The 19,530-nt window shown below is 45.1% G+C and overlaps 1 protein-coding gene across 1 annotated transcript in view; it reads left to right on the forward strand.

Moving 5' to 3' along the window:
• Cfap61 (cilia and flagella associated protein 61) overlaps positions 1–19,530 on the forward strand; it is a 276,129-nt gene that overhangs the window by 178,292 nt on the left and 78,307 nt on the right. Inside the window, exon 23 of the mRNA XM_029536666.1 lies at positions 13,922–14,214. Coding sequence (XP_029392526.1) covers positions 13,922–14,214 — 293 coding nt within the window. The remainder of the gene's footprint in view (positions 1–13,921; positions 14,215–19,530) is intronic.

Below are 19,530 nucleotides of genomic sequence, written 5' to 3' on the forward strand. Positions count from 1 at the left end.
GAGAATGCCAAGGTTCCAGGAGGCTGAGTTTCCTTGAAACTCTTTGCCTCAGGACTGCTTCCAGGTTTCCAAACCTGTAATTGGAGTCACTACTGGAGTGGATGTAGCAATTAAGGACTAGAGTTCCTCTTTAACAAGGGCAGAATTAACAAGCTTTATATTTGTTTATTCTGGATTGGGGAGGTAGGGAAATTTAATTGTCTCCAAAGACAGTGGACCAGGTACTGCCTATGGGTTGCCAGCACAGTGACTGTTCTAAGGGTATCAGGGAATCCAGTGTTGTACAGAGGCCTAGAGCTCACACAGGTCCTGCCCCTGAACATGCTGCTCAAACACACGATCGACATAATCACCCTGACAGTGAGCAACAAGAAGATATCTAAGATGAAGAACGGTTCATTTTCTGGATTACCTCTTCTCAAAAGACTAAATGCTGCTGGAGGCCATGCCAATGCCTGTGATTCATGCTGCCAACAGAGAGCATGTTGATGTCCGTGATCTGTGCTGTTGGCGGAGACCAGGGTGATATCCGTGACATATGTTGCTGCTGGCCGCTGTGGGTAAGGAAACGTCTATTGTAGTTCTCATAACCAAGAGTGAGACACAATGAAGGCTTCTGTGACAACCTTATTCCCCAGTCCCTCCTCCAAAGAAACAGTCCAGACAGGAAGCTATTGAAGAGAGTCTTTTGAAAATGTGATAAAGATGCTAAAGTGTAGCTCTTCACAACTGATGGCTTCTGATAGGGATTGGCGGTGATGAAGAACTCATTTTTCTTTTAAGGGGCTGGCCCCTGGGAGTTTGACCATGTTCCAGTGAGTATATAGACAACAGAAACTGGACTTGGTGGGGTTTTTGGCGAGGGGGGTTGCATAAGGGTGGGAGGGTAGACCTGGGAGTAATGGAAAGTGAGTGTGATCAGGATGCATTGTATAAAATTCCCAAATAATTAATAAAAATATTATGCTGGGGAGGAGAAAGGCAGTGGACTAATACTTGGTCTGGGCAGCCAGCTTGCTAAGGGCAGAAGATAAAGGCTCACTATCGAGTAGAAGAAGGACATCGTGGACACAGGTGTCTACCCAAGGTCAAGTTTAACTGGTTACTTCCTGGGAAATAAGAACCCGGTGAAAGGTGATGGTCAAGGAGCAGTAAATGGAAGTGATCTTGTGACCTGTATTTGCATGTCAGCAGAGAGAAACTGACCTGAAAAATCAGGCTACCGAGTACGGTAATAGTTAAAGGAGGCCATGCAGTCATAAGTGCAAGTGATAGCCAGAAATCATCATCTACATTTGGTGGTCCAGTGAGCACGACCACTTCCAGCTTATTTTCAAGTTAGTTGTGGGATCAGTGGTCTTTGAGGCCAGAGCCAGGAAGTCTGCCATGTCATAAAAAGCATAAGGCTGTGTTCCTTCCTGCTGCCGGGAAGATGGGCTACAGCTCCCTGTTGCTGAGCTGGACAGCTAGTCTGTTTCCTCTTCATATGGAGGAATGTGGGTATTCTTTGTAATAGCTTTCCTTTACCATCTCAACTAATTCTCATTGTATACAGGTGGCTGGAGATGGGGGCTGGGGAAAGTCACCAAAGATAGGGCCCTTCTCTGAAGAGTCTGAGAAAAAGAAGCTGAGGCGGGAGGATCGTCGAGAGTTCCAGGCCAGCCTGAGCTTTTGAAGAGTGAGACTTTGTTTATGGGTTAGCAAGATAGCCCAGCAAATAGAAACTCTTTCTGCGCAAGACTGACAGCCTAAAGTTTAGTTCCCAGAACCTACAGTGGGAAGAAAATGAAAACAAATTCTGAAAGTGTCCCCTGATCTCCACACATGCCCTGTAGCATGCACATGCCTGCATTCATCACACACACACACACACACACACACACACACTGTTGCATAACTCCTGTGGTAGGGAGGCTTGTCCATCTCTCTTGGGTCCACTCCCTAAGTCTTAGGAAAAGCCAGGCTTGGCTTTCCTGTATCACAGAGCGATTGTTCTAGAAGAGTAGTGGATAATGGACGGCAGGGACAATGACTGTCCCAGGGAGGAGTAGACTACCCATTGTACACACGCAGATGTCACTTCAGAGTTGGGCCCTCTCCCAGCTGCTGTTTGACACCACGGTCCTCTTCTCCCAAAGGAGAGCCCAGTGGCTGTGACGGAAGCAGCTGGGACTCCATTTTCTGTCCTCTAGAGTTACAGATGTCAATTACCCCAGCTATGCGCGCTGCTCGGCATCGTGGAGAACAGTGAGTGACGTCATGGCTCAAATGGTGCTCTCAAGTACAGACAAAACCAGGAGTGTTCAGCTGGGGTGTCCTAATAGAACCCAGGAACTGAGACATCAGCGCCGTTTATGGCATTAATTGAAACTAATTGAAATTCATCTGCCCTTACCTCTGTACTTGCCATGGAAATGAAAGGGAGGGTGAAAGTACAAAACAAAAACAACAAACCTACCCTAATGGCTTGGAATGGATCAATTATTTTCATCTGTAGCTAAATACAGTTTACTGCCTTATTAAAAGCATGTTTGTCGGAGGAACAAACATTAAAATTCCAGTGCACGCGTCACCAACGACAGAACCTTTGTTACAGCAAATACATTCTTCCCTTTATGTTTGGCAGGGAAAAATGAGGCAGGTCAGGCCGGGGTCAGAGAAACCTTATGCTCTGATTTATACAAAGCAGAAAGAGTATTGCCTATTTATAGGCAAGATAGGCTTTGTCAACAAGTGTTTTTTCAAAATATCTTATGATTATTTTTTAATTCTTTCATTAACTAGCAAGTTCTTGATTTCATCCAGATAAAATTCCAGTTAGAGTATTTTTAAATCCTGGATCGTGTATCCATTCGCAAGCACAGCACAGGCTGTGGTTGCTGGATGGGAAGCCTTCTCCCTATGTCTGCATGTTCTGGGCCCACCCACTGGCTTCGATGTGACTTTGACCTCTCCACTCTGCTTTCTGTGGGGGTGGGGTGGGGTGGGGTGGGGATAACAATAAAACCTATCTTCCAGGCCCGTCTGGGGATGAAGAGGTCATATAGAATGACCATATGTCTCTTTTGAAGTGGACGGAGGAAACAGAAGTCTTTGTTAAAGTTAAGACAGAATAGGGCCAGAGAGATGGCTCAGAGGGTGACAGGCTCTGTGAGCCAACTGGTGACAGGAGCTTGAGCCCATAGCCTCAGGGTGGAAGGAGAGAACTGACTCCAGACCACTGCCCTCTGACCTCCACATGCATGCCATGGCAGCCATGTTCACCACGGTTCAGATGATGATGATGATGATGATGATGATGATGATGATGATGATACACATCATCATTATTATTATTTAAACAATAGAACTGAACAGAGATCTGATAGCACACACTTGTGGTCCCAGCGTTCAGGAGAACCTTGTCTCAAAAAATAAAGACCAATGCCCCCCCCCACACACACACCCCACTTTGTGATACGTGTCAGCAATCCCAGGATTTGGGGGTCTTCTTCGGCTACATAGCCTGGAAGAAGGTGATCCTTGTCCAACTCGCATACAAAGATGGTTTTTTTTTTCCTTGAGTTCTTGAGCTGCCTGATTGCAGTCAGACTCCAGGTCAGGGTGTCCTTCCTGTCTTCCTCAGCTGAAGTCTCTCCTAGAAGCCTCTTTCACCTTTTGGGGTGCCAAATGGGGGTCAGTGAGCTCCCGAGCTGGAACAGAGCAGGTTCTCCCAGTGTCTGAGCCGGAAGAACAGAGATCTCCTGGCCTCTCCTGACATGATTTCTTAGAAAGGTTGTTCCATTATTTTTGGTAAATGTCTGACTGGGGGGGGGGGGGAAGCAGGGGGCGGGGGAAGGAGGGAAGCACTGTGTTTTGTTCCTTGAACTTAGTAGAAAGATTAACTTAGCTTTCTGTTCCTACAAAGCATCTTACCCTTACATTTGAGGGGATTTTCAGACCCTTGGCAATGTTACTGTAATCAGGAACCAGGAAGACAAACCTGACTCCCTCCATTAACATAAATCCCGGGCCCTCCTGCCCTAAAGAGAGGACTAGAGGCAGGGCACCTCTCCCGGAAGTTCACTTCAGTCTGAAGTGAGGGGTCGTCCGCCCACACAGATCTTCGCATGCATCACCGCTTCCCGATTCCTCTCCGACTGAGAGGACAGTACTAAAGCTGCCCCCATCTCCCCCATCTTCTGGGAAGCTACTTGCATAGCTCCTTTGAAAGGCAGCTGCCACCAAGCAGGAGAATGCCTTCCTGTTCCTTCTTGTCCCAAGGTCACCTTTGGGGCTGCCCTCTGGGACCCTTCCCAGGTCTGTAACCTAGTGAAGAGAGGTACTAGCATCCCGTGTAAACTTCTACAGTTATTTCATGGTGGGCCAGTTCACCCTCTGTCTGCCATGGTGGGACAGTTGACCCTCCATCTGCCACCCATCTGATCAGGATGGAAGGGATGCTGGAAAGCACGCCATGACTAGGTTCCCTTAGCATGGAACTGGTCTCGCTGGATACCCTCCCGCTTCCCTCTTGAGAGTGCTGGCGCATACGTACAAACTTCAAAGCGGTACCTGGTGTTTTTATTATGTTTGGAAAACTCTCTCAAGAAGACTTGAGAGACACAGAATTGTAAAGCACCAAACCCTGGGACTGCATTGATGAAATTCATCTTTGATCAAAGCCATTGTCTTGTCAAGAGTGATGGTCACATAGATCTTATATAGCCTGAGTCTTCCTCTCCCCCTCCATACAGGGCCAGTATGTTCTGTGCCTGGGGGACCCCTTCCATGTCCTTTGTCCTTAACCTGACAAAGGTAGGCAGCTGTCACCAAAGCCTAGAATGTTCTGCCCCTTCCTGTTCCTAACTCACATATCCCTCAGTTCGGCTGAAATACACTTGGAACACCACTTTCCGTCCATGGCTTTTGGGTTCTTCTTTTCCTGTGTAACCTGAGGACTAAGGACAGTCGGTGTTTCAGGCTCTCATTGCCCTTCTACCTCTCTGTCCCTCTTGTGTTCTCTTCGATTCTGACTCGATTAACCCCAAAAGTGATCCTACCCTTGCAATGTGGTAATTGTGCAATGGATACGCTCCATCTAAAAAGGAAGAAAGTTCCATAACCTGAAATCTAAAACAAGGCCAACACTGCAGTGTAAAAGCCCTAAGAGCCTCCAGAAGCTCCTGTGGCCCCTTTAGAAGCCTAATCTTTTCAATCTGTCTGAAACAATAACTCATGTTCTCATTCCCAGACAAAATGGTGGGCCTGCTGATTGCCACACAGAGAACAAAGAAGAAATTTTCTTTATGCATGATGATCTTAGACTCTTCACTCTTGGCTGGACCCATACTTGTCCAACCCAAAGGGCTGTTCTGTCCAGTGTGGATCTGCACGCTCACTGCTCCTATCAAATGACGTTACCAGAGTCCATAGCAATTGTCTGCTCCCCCACAGTTTCAGGAAACTGGATTCTTTAAGTTTAACTGACTATGGCATTCAAGAGATTTCAACCTGCCAGCAGGAAGGCTTCCCCCCAGCCCCCACCCCCGCCATGGCAGAGACCTACGGCTGTCCTGTGACTGCAGCCATGTCACTGTCAAGGACAGATTGTGTCAACCACAGACCTTTGATAAATCCCAATCACGAACCAGGGAGATGGCTCACTGGGTAAAAGCACTTGCCCCCAAGCCCTACAGCCCAAGTTCAGTTCCTGGGACCCACATGGTAAAAGGAGTGTACCGACTTCCCCCAAGTTGCCCTCTAACCTCCACTTGTGTACTGTGCGCACATGCACACACACACACACACACACACACACATTAATTAATTTTGTAAATGAATACATGTAAATTACAAAAGGAGTCCTACCCCCCTCTTCAGCTGCACATCCCGCTCAGTTTACTAGCTCTCCCCCCCTACCCCCAGGTGGGGTTATGTAAGCTTTTAAGACAGAATAGGAAAGGGTCAACACTGCGGGAGACTGTTGATTTTTTTTTTTTTAATTTGAAATCATCTTACTTTTTAAAGACAAATATGAAAATGAGCACATCACACCAAGCAACTAACTCAAAAATTAGGATACAATAGAAAGCACCTCTCCAGATCCAACCACTGTCCCTCTGTCCCTCTGTCCCTCTGTCCCTCTGTCCCTCCCAACTTGTTTCTCTCTGCCTTTGGACTAAATAGGGGCATCTGTGCAAGACTGGGAATGCCGTTTTGAAGAATCTGGCTTTTTATTGTTTGTGACATTACTAAGAGCTTATCATTCTGGTGGGATGTGCATGAGGAGCTCACAGCCCCCATACATTGATTTTGTTTAAAAAAGTATATTATTTAAAAGGTTAGGGTGTTATTTTCTTCTGTAATAAAACAGCTCACTTGTGTTGTGCTCTAGAAAAACAAACAAACAAACAAACAAACAAACAAGGGACTTCTTGCTTCCCTGACTTTCAGTGGTGCCTCTATGTAAGAGTGTTATTTGACACTTATTGTTGGTTGTAGTTGCACACAGCTTTGGGTACATTGAAGATTGTGTGGGATTTTGTGAGCTACATGGGAAACCTAAGATCCAGTGTTGTTCGGGTGAACGTGGATTGCCTTCCACAAGGCTGGTGACTTAAGGCTTTCTTACCGTGCTGAATGGAGCCTGCACTGGAGCGGCAGGAATGGTGGTGTGAGGGCAAGAGCTCAACTGTCACAGACCTGGAGATGTGACTCTGAAAGCTCATTTGGAGGAAAAAAAAAAATCTGCATTTAAAGAAAAAGTGGAGAGCCGGGCGTGGTGGCGCACGCCTTTAATCCCAGCACTTGGGAGGCGGAGGCAGGCGGATTTCTGAGTTCGAGGCCAGCCTAGTCTACAGAGTGAGTTCCAGGACAGCCAGGGCTGCACAGAGAAACCCTGTCTCGAAAAAACCAAAAAAAAAAAAAAAAAAAAAAAAGGTGGAAAGGCATGGGAGAACAGAGGCCGATTTCCTCTCTGCCATTCTGGAGTCACACAAACACTTGGCCACTGCATCCATGGTTCAGGCAGTCGTCAGCGACCTCTCAGGCCGGCAGTCAGCGACCTCTCAGGCCGGCAGTCAGCGACCTCGCAGGCCGGCAGCAGAGCCTGCCCGAAGCATTCACACAGTGCCGGTTTTGCAGAGACCCAGAAGGAAAGGGTTGGGGAGTAATGGAGGTTTGCACCAAGGTTCCAGAAAAGTGCTGAGAACAGGCAGTGTGTCTGCGAGATTTCTGGCAGGGAGGCCCTGAGAGGTCATTAGGTGAAACTGTGAAGTGAAGCTTAAGTCGCTGTGGAAACTCTAGGTTTCAGATGCCAGGAATAAGGAATGTTCCCAAAGGAAAGCTATGGCCATCAGGTAGAGATGGCCCAAGAGAGATGTTAGATATGTACCAGAGCTCTATGGCAGCCCCGGGGCTACCAAAGCCTACTGGAGCCCCAGGGATGCCAGCAGTCCTAGGTGCCACACAGAATGGGGGGGGGGGGTGGCTTGGTGTCTGCCTTGCTATAGCTTGGTCCTTGGCCTGGACTTTCTTTGCTGCCATCCTCTTGGAAAGGGAATGTCTACTCTGCTGCACTGTATGCCTGAATTGTGCAACTTTCCTTTTTTTATTTTATAGGGGCTCAAAATTAAGAGATTGTCCTAAATCTCAGGAGGGACTTCAGGCTTCTGAATAGCATTGGCTCTTTGAAGATGAGGGTGCTCTTTGAGACTGAACCGAATACCTTTTGCATCATGAGATGGGCATGCGCCCGTGGAGACTGATAGCAGAACCATGTGGTTGGGATATAAAATTCTTCCTGTGGACTGGTGTCTCCCACACCTGTTCCCCAGCTAGTGCTGTTAGTGTAGAAGACCATGGGACCTTTAGGAAACAGGGGCCCTATCCCTCAGGAGTTTCACCCCAGCACAGATTCCCTCTATGTCCTTTTTCCTGTCTCTTTTGCTTCCCGGCCATCAGAAAGTGAACAACCCTCTGTCAAACACCCACCCTACCTTGCCCCAACCAAGTCCAAAAGACAGCAGAACCAAGTGACCATGATCAAAACCTCTGACTAGGCAGCAAAATAAATCTTTCTTCCTTATAAGTTGATATTTCTCAAAAATTTGGTCACATAATAGCCAAAACAGTTTGTGGCTTAGACTTTCATTATGCTTATCTAGTATATATATAAAATATATTAGTCTTATAAAATATATTGCTTTTGAGTTGGAAAGCACCATTGAAGCTGTTGGCAGTCCACGGGGAGTGCTTGTTAGAGAGTCCAGCTTGCCGCACACGCAGCAGAGCTGCCCCCTTTCCCTGGGCTTCTAGCAAAAAAGGTCACAGTGAAATTGCTCTCAGCTAGCATGGCAGAGAGGAGACACTGTGGTGTCTGTGGGGCACACACACTTAAACGTCTTCGGCTAAAACTGAGCATGCTTGGAATGTCTATGTAGAAAGAGTAGGAAGACATAACCCGTGACAGTTCTAGGTTCACGCCTTGGCTCCCCTGGCAGTCCCACTCTTGGTTTTCCTGGACAACCAAGATGGCTATTTTGCAGCAGGTTGGCGCTTCAGTACTTTAAATAAAATGTTGGCTCTGGCGACCAAGAAGCTTACTGGTCTGAAGAACCTGCTCCTCAGAGCCAGTAGGAAGCCCCTGGCCAAGGTTGGTGAGGATAACCTACCCTCACGGCTGGCTTGGCATCTCTAGCAGACAAGAGAAGCACAGTGATATTTTCTAGACCCGGGCTCCCCCAGAGAGGCCACCTGAAAGTCCTTAGAGCTTGTATCTATTTCCTAAATAGATAACCTTCTGTTTAAATTTTGGATTGAAAGATAGTTCTGATGGTGTCCTTTGCTGTACAGAAGCTTTTCCGTTTCATGAGGTCTCCTTTTGTTTGTTTGTTTGTTTGTTTGTTTTAGTGTCTGTGCTATTAGTGTTCTGTTCAGAAAGTCTTTTCCTGTACCAGAATCAGATGTAGTGTATCAGAGGTCCTTGATTCACTTGGACTTGAGTTTTGTGCAGAGTGATAAGTATGAATCTGTTTACATTCTTCTGCATACAGACACCTAATTTGACCAGCATCATTTGTTGAGGATGCTATTTTTTTTCTATTGTGTATTTCTGGTTTCTTTATGAAAAACTAGATATCCAAAGTAATAGACTACACAATGGAAAAAAGGGTTTTACCAACCACATATCTGATAGAGGGATGATATTCAAAATATACAGACTCAAAAAAATTGGACATCAAGAAAACAAATTACCCAATTTTTAAAAATGGAGTATAGATGTAAACAAAGAATTCTCAAAAGAGGAAACTCAAATGGCTGAGAAGTACTTAAAGAAATGTTCAACATCCTTAGTCATCAAGGAAATGCTAATCAAAGCTAATTTGCGATTTCATCTTACACCACCCAGAATGGACAAGATCAATAAAATAAATGAAGGCTCATACTATCGAGGATTCAGAGTAGAGGAACTCTCATCCATTGCTGGTGAGAGTGCAAATCAGTGTGGCAGTGCCTCGAGAAGATGGAAGTCAATCTATCTCAAGATCCTGCTCTATCACTCTTGGTCGTATACCCAAAGGACACTTCATCTTACTACAGAGACAATTGCTCAGCCATGTCTATTGCTGTTCTATTCATAACATCCAGAAAGTGAAAACAATCCATCAGGAGGTGGATGGATAAAGAAAATGTGGTACATTTACACAGCAGAATATTATTTAAAAAAATAAAATATTAAAATTTACAGGTGAATGGATGGGACTAGAAAAAAAAAATCATCCTGAGTGAGGTAACCCAGTCCCAGAAAGACACATATGGTATGTATTTGTTTATATGTGGATGATAGCTGTTAAGTCATTGATAAGCAAGCTACAACAATCTGTATAACCACAGAGGGTTAGGTAGAGAGTAAGAAGCTAGCCGGCATCACCTAGGAAGGGGAGATAGAATAGTCTTATAGATGGATGGGCATGGGCAGGGTGGGAGACTGGAAAGTGGGGATCAAATGGAGAGGGAGGAAGGAAATGGGGGCCAAAGGAGGGGATGCACAGAGTGACATCTAAAACTAAGGAGGGTTTGCATGGAAGCCCAGCACAGTAGAATCCTCCTAAAATATATACCTATATGAATGCAATCTAAATTAAATTGCCAAATAATGAGGGAGATGGAGCCCCATTTGGACATCTTTCATCTCGGAATGAAGCTTTTAGTACTGGGAATAGGCTACATCTAGTTGAGTTGTTGGCCAAGGGTACCACATGGGAACCCCCAAACAACTTAGGCTATTGCCAAGACTATTGGTTCCTCTTTAGAAGCTGACAGTAAGGCCCTGTTACTGAAGGCAACACCTACACAACTCATAGAAGTCAAACAGGTGCCTGCCTAGAGTCTTTGACCCTACAGACACACAGACATGTTTGCACACATAGGAATGTCATAAAAATATGTAGTGTTCACAGTAATGGAAGGTATGCCACATTCTACTGGAGGAGAAAGCTAAGCACCAACCCAGCTACAAACCTTCTGATCTACAGGGGTGACCTGCCTGGAAGATATGCTGGTGCAGTCATCGCACACAGCTTGTGAGAGTGGACCAGCCAATATCTGATTTGATTTAAAGCTCACTCCATGAGATGGAACCTATTCCTGATGCTGCTTGGGAGGTCAAGATCCTGAGACCAGATAGGCCAAGAACATAGGAGGAAATCAGATACTGTTGTTATGCTTAAGGACCATAGCTATAAAATGACTCCTGATGCCATTGTGCTGTACTCATAGGTCAGTCCTTTGCTCAGCCATCATCAGAGAAGCTTCCTACTGGCAGATGGGGACAAAGTTAGAGACCCACAGCCGGAAAATAGGCAGGGAGCTAGAGACCTTGACACACAGCCCAGCCTCTAATCCCCTTCTCTTCTGAGAAGCCCTCTGAGTATCACCTTACCCTGGTCTATCAAATCACTGGCACATCCTGGCAGGACCAGGCATATTCTCTCCCACTGAGGCCAGACAAGGCAGCCCAGTTAGGGTAACAGGAGCCTCAGGCAGGCAACAGAGTCAGGGAAAGCCCCCACAATATTTGTTTGGGGGGACCTGCATGAAGACCAAGATGCACATATGTTATGTATGTGCCAGAAGAGGGGAACCTAGGTCCAGCCTATGCTAGCTCTTTGGTTGGTGGTTCAGTCTCTGGGAGCCCCCAAGGGTCCAGGCTAGTTGACTCTGTTGGTCTTCTTGTGGAATCCATATCCTCAGGTCCCTCCATTCTTTCCCTATGAGTCTTCCGTAAGACTCCCCAGTTCCATCTAATGTTTGGCTATGGGTCTTCACAACTGCTTTGGCTGCTGCGGAGAGCCTCTCAGAGGACAGTTATGCTAGGCTCCTGTCTGCAAGTGTAACAGAGTATTATCAATAGTGTCAGGGATTGGTGCTTTCCCATGGGATGGGTCTCAAGTCGGGCCAGTCATTGGTTGGCCACTCCCTCAGTCTCTGTTCCATCTTTGTCCCTGTACATCTTGTAGGCAGGACACATTTTGGGTGGAAGGTCTTTGTGGGTGGGTTGGCATCCTTACCCCTCTACTGAGAACCCTGTCTGGCCACAGAAGTTGGCTTCTTTAGGCTCCATGTCTCCCATTGCTGGTAGTATCAGCTAGAGTCACCACAGTAGACCACCTGGGCCTCCCACTTCTAGAGATCTTGGCCCCTGCCCACTGCTAATTTGTGTTCTCTCCCCAGTCCCTCCTTACATGTAACCCCCACATCTTATTTCCATCCCCATCCCCTCTCCCACCCAGATCCCTCCCTTCATCCACCTCCAATTGAATTTCCCTTGAGCCCTCCTTGTACTTGGTTTCCTTAGGTCTATGGATTATAGCATGGTTTTCCTGTACTTTATGGCTAATATTTATTTAAAGTGAGTATATACCATGCATGTTCTTTTGGGTCTGAGTTACCTCACTCAGGATGATATTTTTTATTATTAATCATTTTATTCATTTATATTTCAAATGATATCCCCCTTCCTGGTTACTCCTCCACAAACCCTCCATCCCATCCTGCATTCTCCCTCCCCTTTGCCTCTATGAGGATGCTCCTCCACCCATTCACCCACTCCTGCTTCACCCCTCTAGCATCCCCCTATACTGGGGCATCAAGCCTCCCTCCCCTCCCATTAATGTCAGACAAGGCCATCCTCTGCGACATATGTATCTAATTCCATCATTTGCTTGCAGATTTCATGATGTCCTTGTTTGTAATAGCTGAGTAGTATTCTGTTATGTAAATGAACCACATTTTCTGTATCCATTCTTCAGTTGCTGGGCATCTGGGTGGTTTCCAGTTTCTGAATATTATACATAAAGCTACTATGAACATAGTTGAGCAAGTATCTTTGTGGGATGGTGGAGCATATTTTGGATATGTGCCCAAGAGTGGTAAAGCTGGGACTTGGAGTAGAATTAGTCCCAATTTTCTGAGAAACTGCTGACTTGATTTCCAGAGTGGTTGTATAGTTTGCTCTCCCACCGCAATGGAGTTCTTATAAGACTGAGTCAGGGCTTGCAAACGAAAACTTTGCAGATCTTTTGAGTATATATTGTGGTTTCCAGTTTTGTATTTTTATGGAATTCCTATGTGTACAAATGTGTTTGTTTGTGTTTGTGTGTGTGTGTGTGTGTGTGTGTGTGTGTGTGTATCTGCATCTATGTGTTTCTTGTGTTTTTTATTTGACTCTTTTGTTGATTTGTTTTGGGTTTATTTTATTATTAATATTCTTCAGATGCCTGGTTGTTGTCTAACGAGAGACAGGAACTGTGTGGATTTGGATGGGAGGAGATGTAGGATCTTGGAGAAGCTGGGGCTGAGAAACTGTAATCAGAGAATATTATATGAAAAAAATCAATCTTCAATAAAAGGAAAAAAAGAGAAAGCGGGTTTTGCATAATTTATTCAACCAAATTGAATAAATACACTTGTTTAATTTGCCTTGTGAATTTTCTTTTCATACCATTGTGTGAACCACGAGAAAAAAAAAAAAACCAAGACTCCTTGAATGTAGACTTTATGGTAAAATTCTTTCAACAGATCTGAAAAACACATCTACAGGCATTTCTACTTTGTAAAGAAATGTTAAAACAAAATACCAATTCAGTGTCAAAAACTGTAGAAAATACACTCAGTTTGTAGATCTTAAAACTTGCACAATAATAAAATACCATTTGTAATTATTCCTGTAGCATTTCTGAGAAGTGTGACTACATGGCATTGGCTGCTACCCTCAGAATGCTCTTATACAGGGGGTTCTTTCAAGCTTATTTTATGATTTTATATTTGCTAAGCAAAATAACAGCATTCAGTCTCTCTAGCTAGGTCTTGACACTTTAAATTCTAAAACCAGCAATTTGGATCTTTATAAAATTACCCATTGAAAGCAGAATGTTCTAACTATTAGTTCTCAAAAATGAAGGGAAATATCTTGAAATCAACCCAGGTCAACATTTACATATTAAAACCCTCTGTCACATCCCATATGTGAATGTGTTTTTTACCAGTGTCCTTTCCTGGTTCACAGAAGTTGTATGCATGGCAGACTTCAGCAATTTTGTTTCTTTAATAAGTGTAGCAAATAGGGAACAAAAACAAGATAAAAGGTTTTATTCTAGACCATTTCCTCCAGCATAATTTCAACTTTCAAATTATAGGAACATAAATGAATGTCCTACTTCTGTGTTAGAAGTACTTGACTACTTTGTGGGATGTTTTGTGCCAATTCTTTACTAAATTATCTTGGTCGCCGTTGCTAGGTAACACTGCTGGCTTCCTGCAGCTGAGAAATGAAAGGGTTGGAGGGAGCAATTTGGCATTATTAGCATTTGACTAATAAGTTTTTGTTTTGATTTGGTTTTTTTTAGCCATATGTTTGAACATTTCTCTCTCTTTCTAGGGAAGGTCATTGTCTATGGGAATACACTTGACGCTTACACAACAGTGGAGACACTCCTAAACATTGGCATGAAGGGGAGCGGCATCTACTTTGTGCATCCCCCAGCTGAATCAAACATAACCTGTATCAACAACTATGATGTAGAGAGTGCTGTGAAAGATGCACTTAGTGCCGCTGGGGTGACAGTCTTTCATGACGCATTGTTGGCTCAGTGGAACCATGGCCAGGACCCGGATCCTATCTACAATGCCTGCTTCACCACCTCCACCAAGCCTTTCAGACTGGAGTGTTCAGTAAGTCCACCCCTGTGATCCACACTTACAGTCTGCCTAAGGCAGTGGTTCTCAGTCTGTGGGTCGTGGCCCATTTGTGGGTCACGTATCAGACAGCCTGCATATCAGATATTTACATCACAGTTCAAAAGAATAGCTAAATTACAGCTACGAGGTAGCAACGGAATACTTTTATGGTTGGGGTCACCACAACAGGAGGAACTGTATGGAAGAGTCGCGGCATTAGGAATGTTGAGGACCACTGGCCTAGGATGGGTGCTAGCCTCCCCGGAACTAGGAACTCTGAAAGATTTTAGAAGAGAATTTACAGCTACCGATTTGGGGGTCTGTTTTCAACCATTTGGGTTGACCGTCACTCAGAAGCAAGAAACTACTACCAACACAGGGACTTAAAACAATTTATTGTCACTTTTGCCTCTGCTCTAGGGGTTGACTTGGCCCCACTAGGCAGTTCCCACAGGAGATTTCTGAATTACAATAGTAGACCAAGCTGGAATCATCTAGAAGGCACATTTGCTTTTCTGGCTATTGATGCTCCATCATCTTCAGCTGGGATTTTCTTGAGCCTGGGCTTTGTCAAGAAAAGATAGTTGTAAGAGTAAATGGGACAGGAGCTGGGGTGTCTGCCCCTTAGACCTGACCTCGGCTGTCCGTCAGCATGTCTGCAGCCACACCCTTCCTACAGACAAGTCATTCTGCCCATTGTACATTGAAAAGGAAAGAAGCGACCTCACTGAGCAGAGATCACCCCCCAAGGGGCTACAGTACCAGGTTCTGGAAAAAAAAAGTCGTCCCTGTTCTGATTTCTTATAACACACCCCAAAAAGGGTACAGTGGGAAACCAGACCCATGGGCAATCCCAGGCTTAAAAATCACAGCAGCCCTACTAATGGGCATGCAGGTCCTGGAAGCCTGAAAATAGCCAGATGCGGAGTCCACTGAGCAGAGAGTGCTGCAGCTGAGCTAGCCATGATGCTCTTTCCTTTCCTAAAGCCATGGCCACTGGCCAGCCAGCTTTGCATTATAGCTCCACTCCCTTCACAGTTCTGATCAAAAAGCCTTGCTGGTAGCTCTCTGGGCCTGGTCCTCTTCCTACCATCATAGAACCTAAGAACCCAGCTCAGATGACATCAGCCCTTCATGGAGGGTGTGTTCAGGGCATGAGGGTGTGACCTCAGAGACCTGAGGTCCTTAAATTTTTTCTAATCTGCTATTAACCACATTTGTTCACGTATTCACTCCATAGAATTTATGGAACACCAGATAGGTCCCAGACTTGGTCCTGTCGCTAAATGATCTAGCAATGAGAAAGGAAAAAAAAATCTTATTTTGAAAGTTACATTATCTACACTTACATATTTTGTGCCTATCTAAGATGGAATTGAAAGTGTTTCAACCTCAAATTTCTACCCCAAACCATGACCCTTGAAGATTGCCAGGTCTTTCTATGGAACCTCTGAAGATCGGTAGACATTCATGTTAGGAAACAGAGGGTAAAGAAAAACCTCTTAAGTCGTCTCATTGGATGCTGGTTCTCCAGAAGGCCCTCTGCCTCTTTTCACTGTTCAGATACAAACTGGAATCATAGTGAAATATCCTTTGGTTGCTTTTGCTTTGGTCTGGTACACTTCTCTGCTCAGTCTGCATCCTAGAGCAGGCCATGCCTTTCCTTTCCTGTGTCTTAGTCACTGTTGTATTACTATGAAGAGACACCAGGACCAAGGCCATTCTTTTTTTTAAATTATTATTATCATTATAATTTTATTATTATTATCATTAATCATTATTATTTACATCAGTCTGTCACTGAAATCATAAAAGTCATATTTTTTTCTCAAGCCCAGTTTTCTGGAGGGGAAACTGTGAAAGGGGATAACATTTGAAAATGTAAATAAAGAAAAAAGAAACGTAAATACATAAAATATACAATTTAAAAAGAAAAGGCCATCTTTGGTTGAATTAGAAGTAACATAGAAAGGAGAAACAGTTGCTTTTACGTGACACCAACTTTCTTGGTGAATAGTTAGTTTTATTTTATTTTATTTTTATTAGATATTTTCTTTTTTGTTTTTTTGTTTTTTTGAGACAGGGTTTCTCTGTATAGCCCTGGCTGACCTGGAACTCACTTTGTAGACCAGGCTGGCCTCGAACTCAGAAATCCACCTGCCTCTGCCTCATGAGTGCTGGGATTAAAGGCGTGCGCCACCACGCCCGGCCCAGATATTTTCTTCATTTACATTTCAAATGCTATCTTGAAAGTTCCCTATACCCTCCCCCCAACCCTGCTCCCCTACACACCCACTCCCACTTCTTGGCCCTGGCATTCCCCTGTACTGAGGCATATAAAGTTTGCAAGACCAAGGGGCCTCTCTTCCTAATGATGGTCGACTAGGCCATCTTCTGCTACATATGCAGCTAGAGACACAAGTTCTGGGGGTACTGGTTAGTTCATATTGTTGTTTCACCTATAGGGTTGCAGCCCCCTTCAGCTCCTTGGGTACTTTCTCTAGCTCCTCCATTGGGGGCCCTGTGTTCCATCCAATAGCTGACTGTGAGCACCCACTTCCGTGTTTGCCAGGCACTGGCAAAGCCTCACAAGAGACCTCTATATCAGGGTCCCTTCAGCAACATCTTGCTGGCATGTGCAATAGTGTCTGGGTTTGGTGGCTGATGATGGAATGGATCCCCGGGTGGGGTAGTTTCTGGATAGTCCATCCTTTTGTCTTAGCTCCAAATTTGTCTCTGTAGCTCCTTTCATGGGTATTTTGTTCCTTATTCTAAGGAAGAATAAAGTATCCACACGTTGGTCTTCCTTCTTCTTGGTTTTCTTATGTTTTGAAAATTGTATTCTAAGTTTCTGGACTAATATCCACTTATCAGTGAGTGAATATCTAGTGACTTCTTTTGTGATTGGGTTACCTCACTAAGGATGATATGCTCCAGATACATCCATTTGCCCAAGAATTTCATAAATCCATTGCTTTTAATAGCTGAGTAGTACTCCATTGTGTAAATGTACCACATTTTCTGAATCCATTCCTCTATTGAGGGACATCTGGGTTCTTTCCAGCTTCTGGCTATTATAAATAAGGCTGCTATGAACATAGTGGAGCATGTGTCCTTATTACCAGTTGGAGCATCTTCTGGGTATATGCCCAGGAGAGGTATTGCTGGATCTTCCGGTAGTACTATGTCCAATTTTCTGAGGAACCGCCAGACTGATTTCCAGAGTGGTTGTACNAGCTTGCAATCCCACCAGCAATGGAGGAGTGTTCCTCTTTCTCCACATCCTCGCCAGCATCTACTGTCACCTGAATTTTTGATCTTAGCCATTCTGACTGGTGTGAGATAGAATCTCAGGGTTGTTTTGATTTGCATTTTTCCCTGATGACTAAGGATGTTGAACATTTTTTCAGGTGTTTCTCAGCCAAGGCCACTCTTATGAAGGAAAGCATTTCACTGGGGGTTTCCTTATGGCTTCAGAGGTCTAGTCCATTATTATCATGGCATTATATGCATGGCAGCACACAAGCTGGAGCTGGAGCTGGAGCTGGAGCTGGAGCTGGAGCTGGAGCTGGAGCTGGAGCTGGAGCTGGAGCTGGAGCTGGAGCTGGAGCGCAGGAGAGCAGGAGAGCAGGAGAGCAGGAGAGCAGAGACAGAGCAGGAGCAGGAGCTGAAAGCTAAATCCAGATCTATAAGCCAAGAGACACTGGGCTTGGCAGGGACTTTTGAAACCTCAAAGCCCACGCCCGGAAACACATTTCTACCAACAAGGCCACACCTCCTAGTCCTTTCACATAGTGCCACTCCTTAGGGACTAAGCATTCAAGTACTTGAACCCATGGGAGCCATTCTCATTCAAACCACCAGACCTGTGTTGTCTCACAAGGAATGGTCTCTAGAGACGTGTCCAAGGCTTCTTCCGACTTATGGCTTGCATCTTTCTTTGCCAGCAGTTGTTATGTGTGGGCGTGTTTAGCTTCCCCCCACCCCCACCCCATAGCATCATTTTTTTGTCAGGGAGTTAGGCAACTTGAGATGGGAATGAACATGTCTCCCGACTGTGCCAGTGCTGTTATGAGTTCCCAGGTTTTCTTCATCTCTCAGACAGACATGCTGATGTTCTAATTCTCAGCACCAGCGAATGTAGCCTCATTTGGAGTAGGGGCTTGGTTGGTGTAATCAAGACCAGGTAATCCTGGGTCTGTGTTGGGCTCTGGATTCCTCGTGCTCTTTATGAGGAGAGTGATTTGATGACACACAAGAAGAATGACTTGGGATGACACAGAGAATGGAAGTCATATGACAAGTGTGGCAGCACCACCAAAAGCCAGGAAGAGTCTGACACCGCTCTTCCTTAGAGCCCTTGGAGGGAGTTTGGCCATGACACCTTGATTTTAGGTTTCAAGTTTCCAGAACTATAAGGAAATAAGTTTCTGATGTTCTGAGGTATTACAGCATCTCTAGGAAACTAAAATAGTGTTTTAAAAAATCCTCTGGTTTATAAAACAAGTTTGGATGGCCTGTGTGAGCAGGGAGCTGAGGTCCTGGGTCTCTCTAGCCAGCTACCGGCAGTGCCTGAGCCAGTGGCAGAGGCGGCGAGGCATTGGACACAGCTTTAGCCTGGTCGGCCAGGTGGGTCTAAGGTCCAGAGATGAATGCTTGGGTAGAGAAAACTCTTTCCCACATGGTAAAGCTTAGTTAAAAAACAGCCAATTTCAGGATCCTTGGTGAAACCACTTGTGTGCTTTATTCCAGGTGGATGGGAGGACTGTATAAAGATTGAGGAGTGGGGTGAGATTTAGGGGGAGGTCTTTCCTATCTGCTCAGTTTGAGACCTTTGTGATACTCTATTTGCATGGGGAAAGGTTCAAGTGCTGCAATGCATGACCAATCTCAAGTCTCTGAGATTCCCAGGGTCTGAGCTCTCTCAGCCTTACCAGTTCTGGCTAGTGGCACAGTCTGCTTGCCCCACAAATATTTACCTTTTAAGAAGCCCTCTACTGATGGGAAAATACAAAAGGAAACTATATGGGGAGAAGGTGGTTGGGAAGTGTGTGTGCGCGTGCTACTAGGGGTAGGGTAAGACAGAGCAATGGGATATATGTGACATGAAAACAGGAGACTGTTCAAAGAGAGAGGAAACTCCAAGGGAGGCTGTGGGAAACAAAAAAGTACAATGATTTAAGTGTATGATGACATCTTAGTGAAACCCACTACTTTGTATGCCGACTTAGAAATTAACTGAAGAGGCTCCGGTGCACTGCCAGGGAGAGGGCAGCCTGCAGAAGGGACACAGCTTCTGGGAAAGATCCC

This window comes from Mus pahari, chromosome 3 (assembly GCF_900095145.1).
Source record: "Mus pahari chromosome 3, PAHARI_EIJ_v1.1, whole genome shotgun sequence".
Classification (NCBI taxonomy): Eukaryota; Metazoa; Chordata; class Mammalia; order Rodentia; family Muridae; genus Mus; species Mus pahari.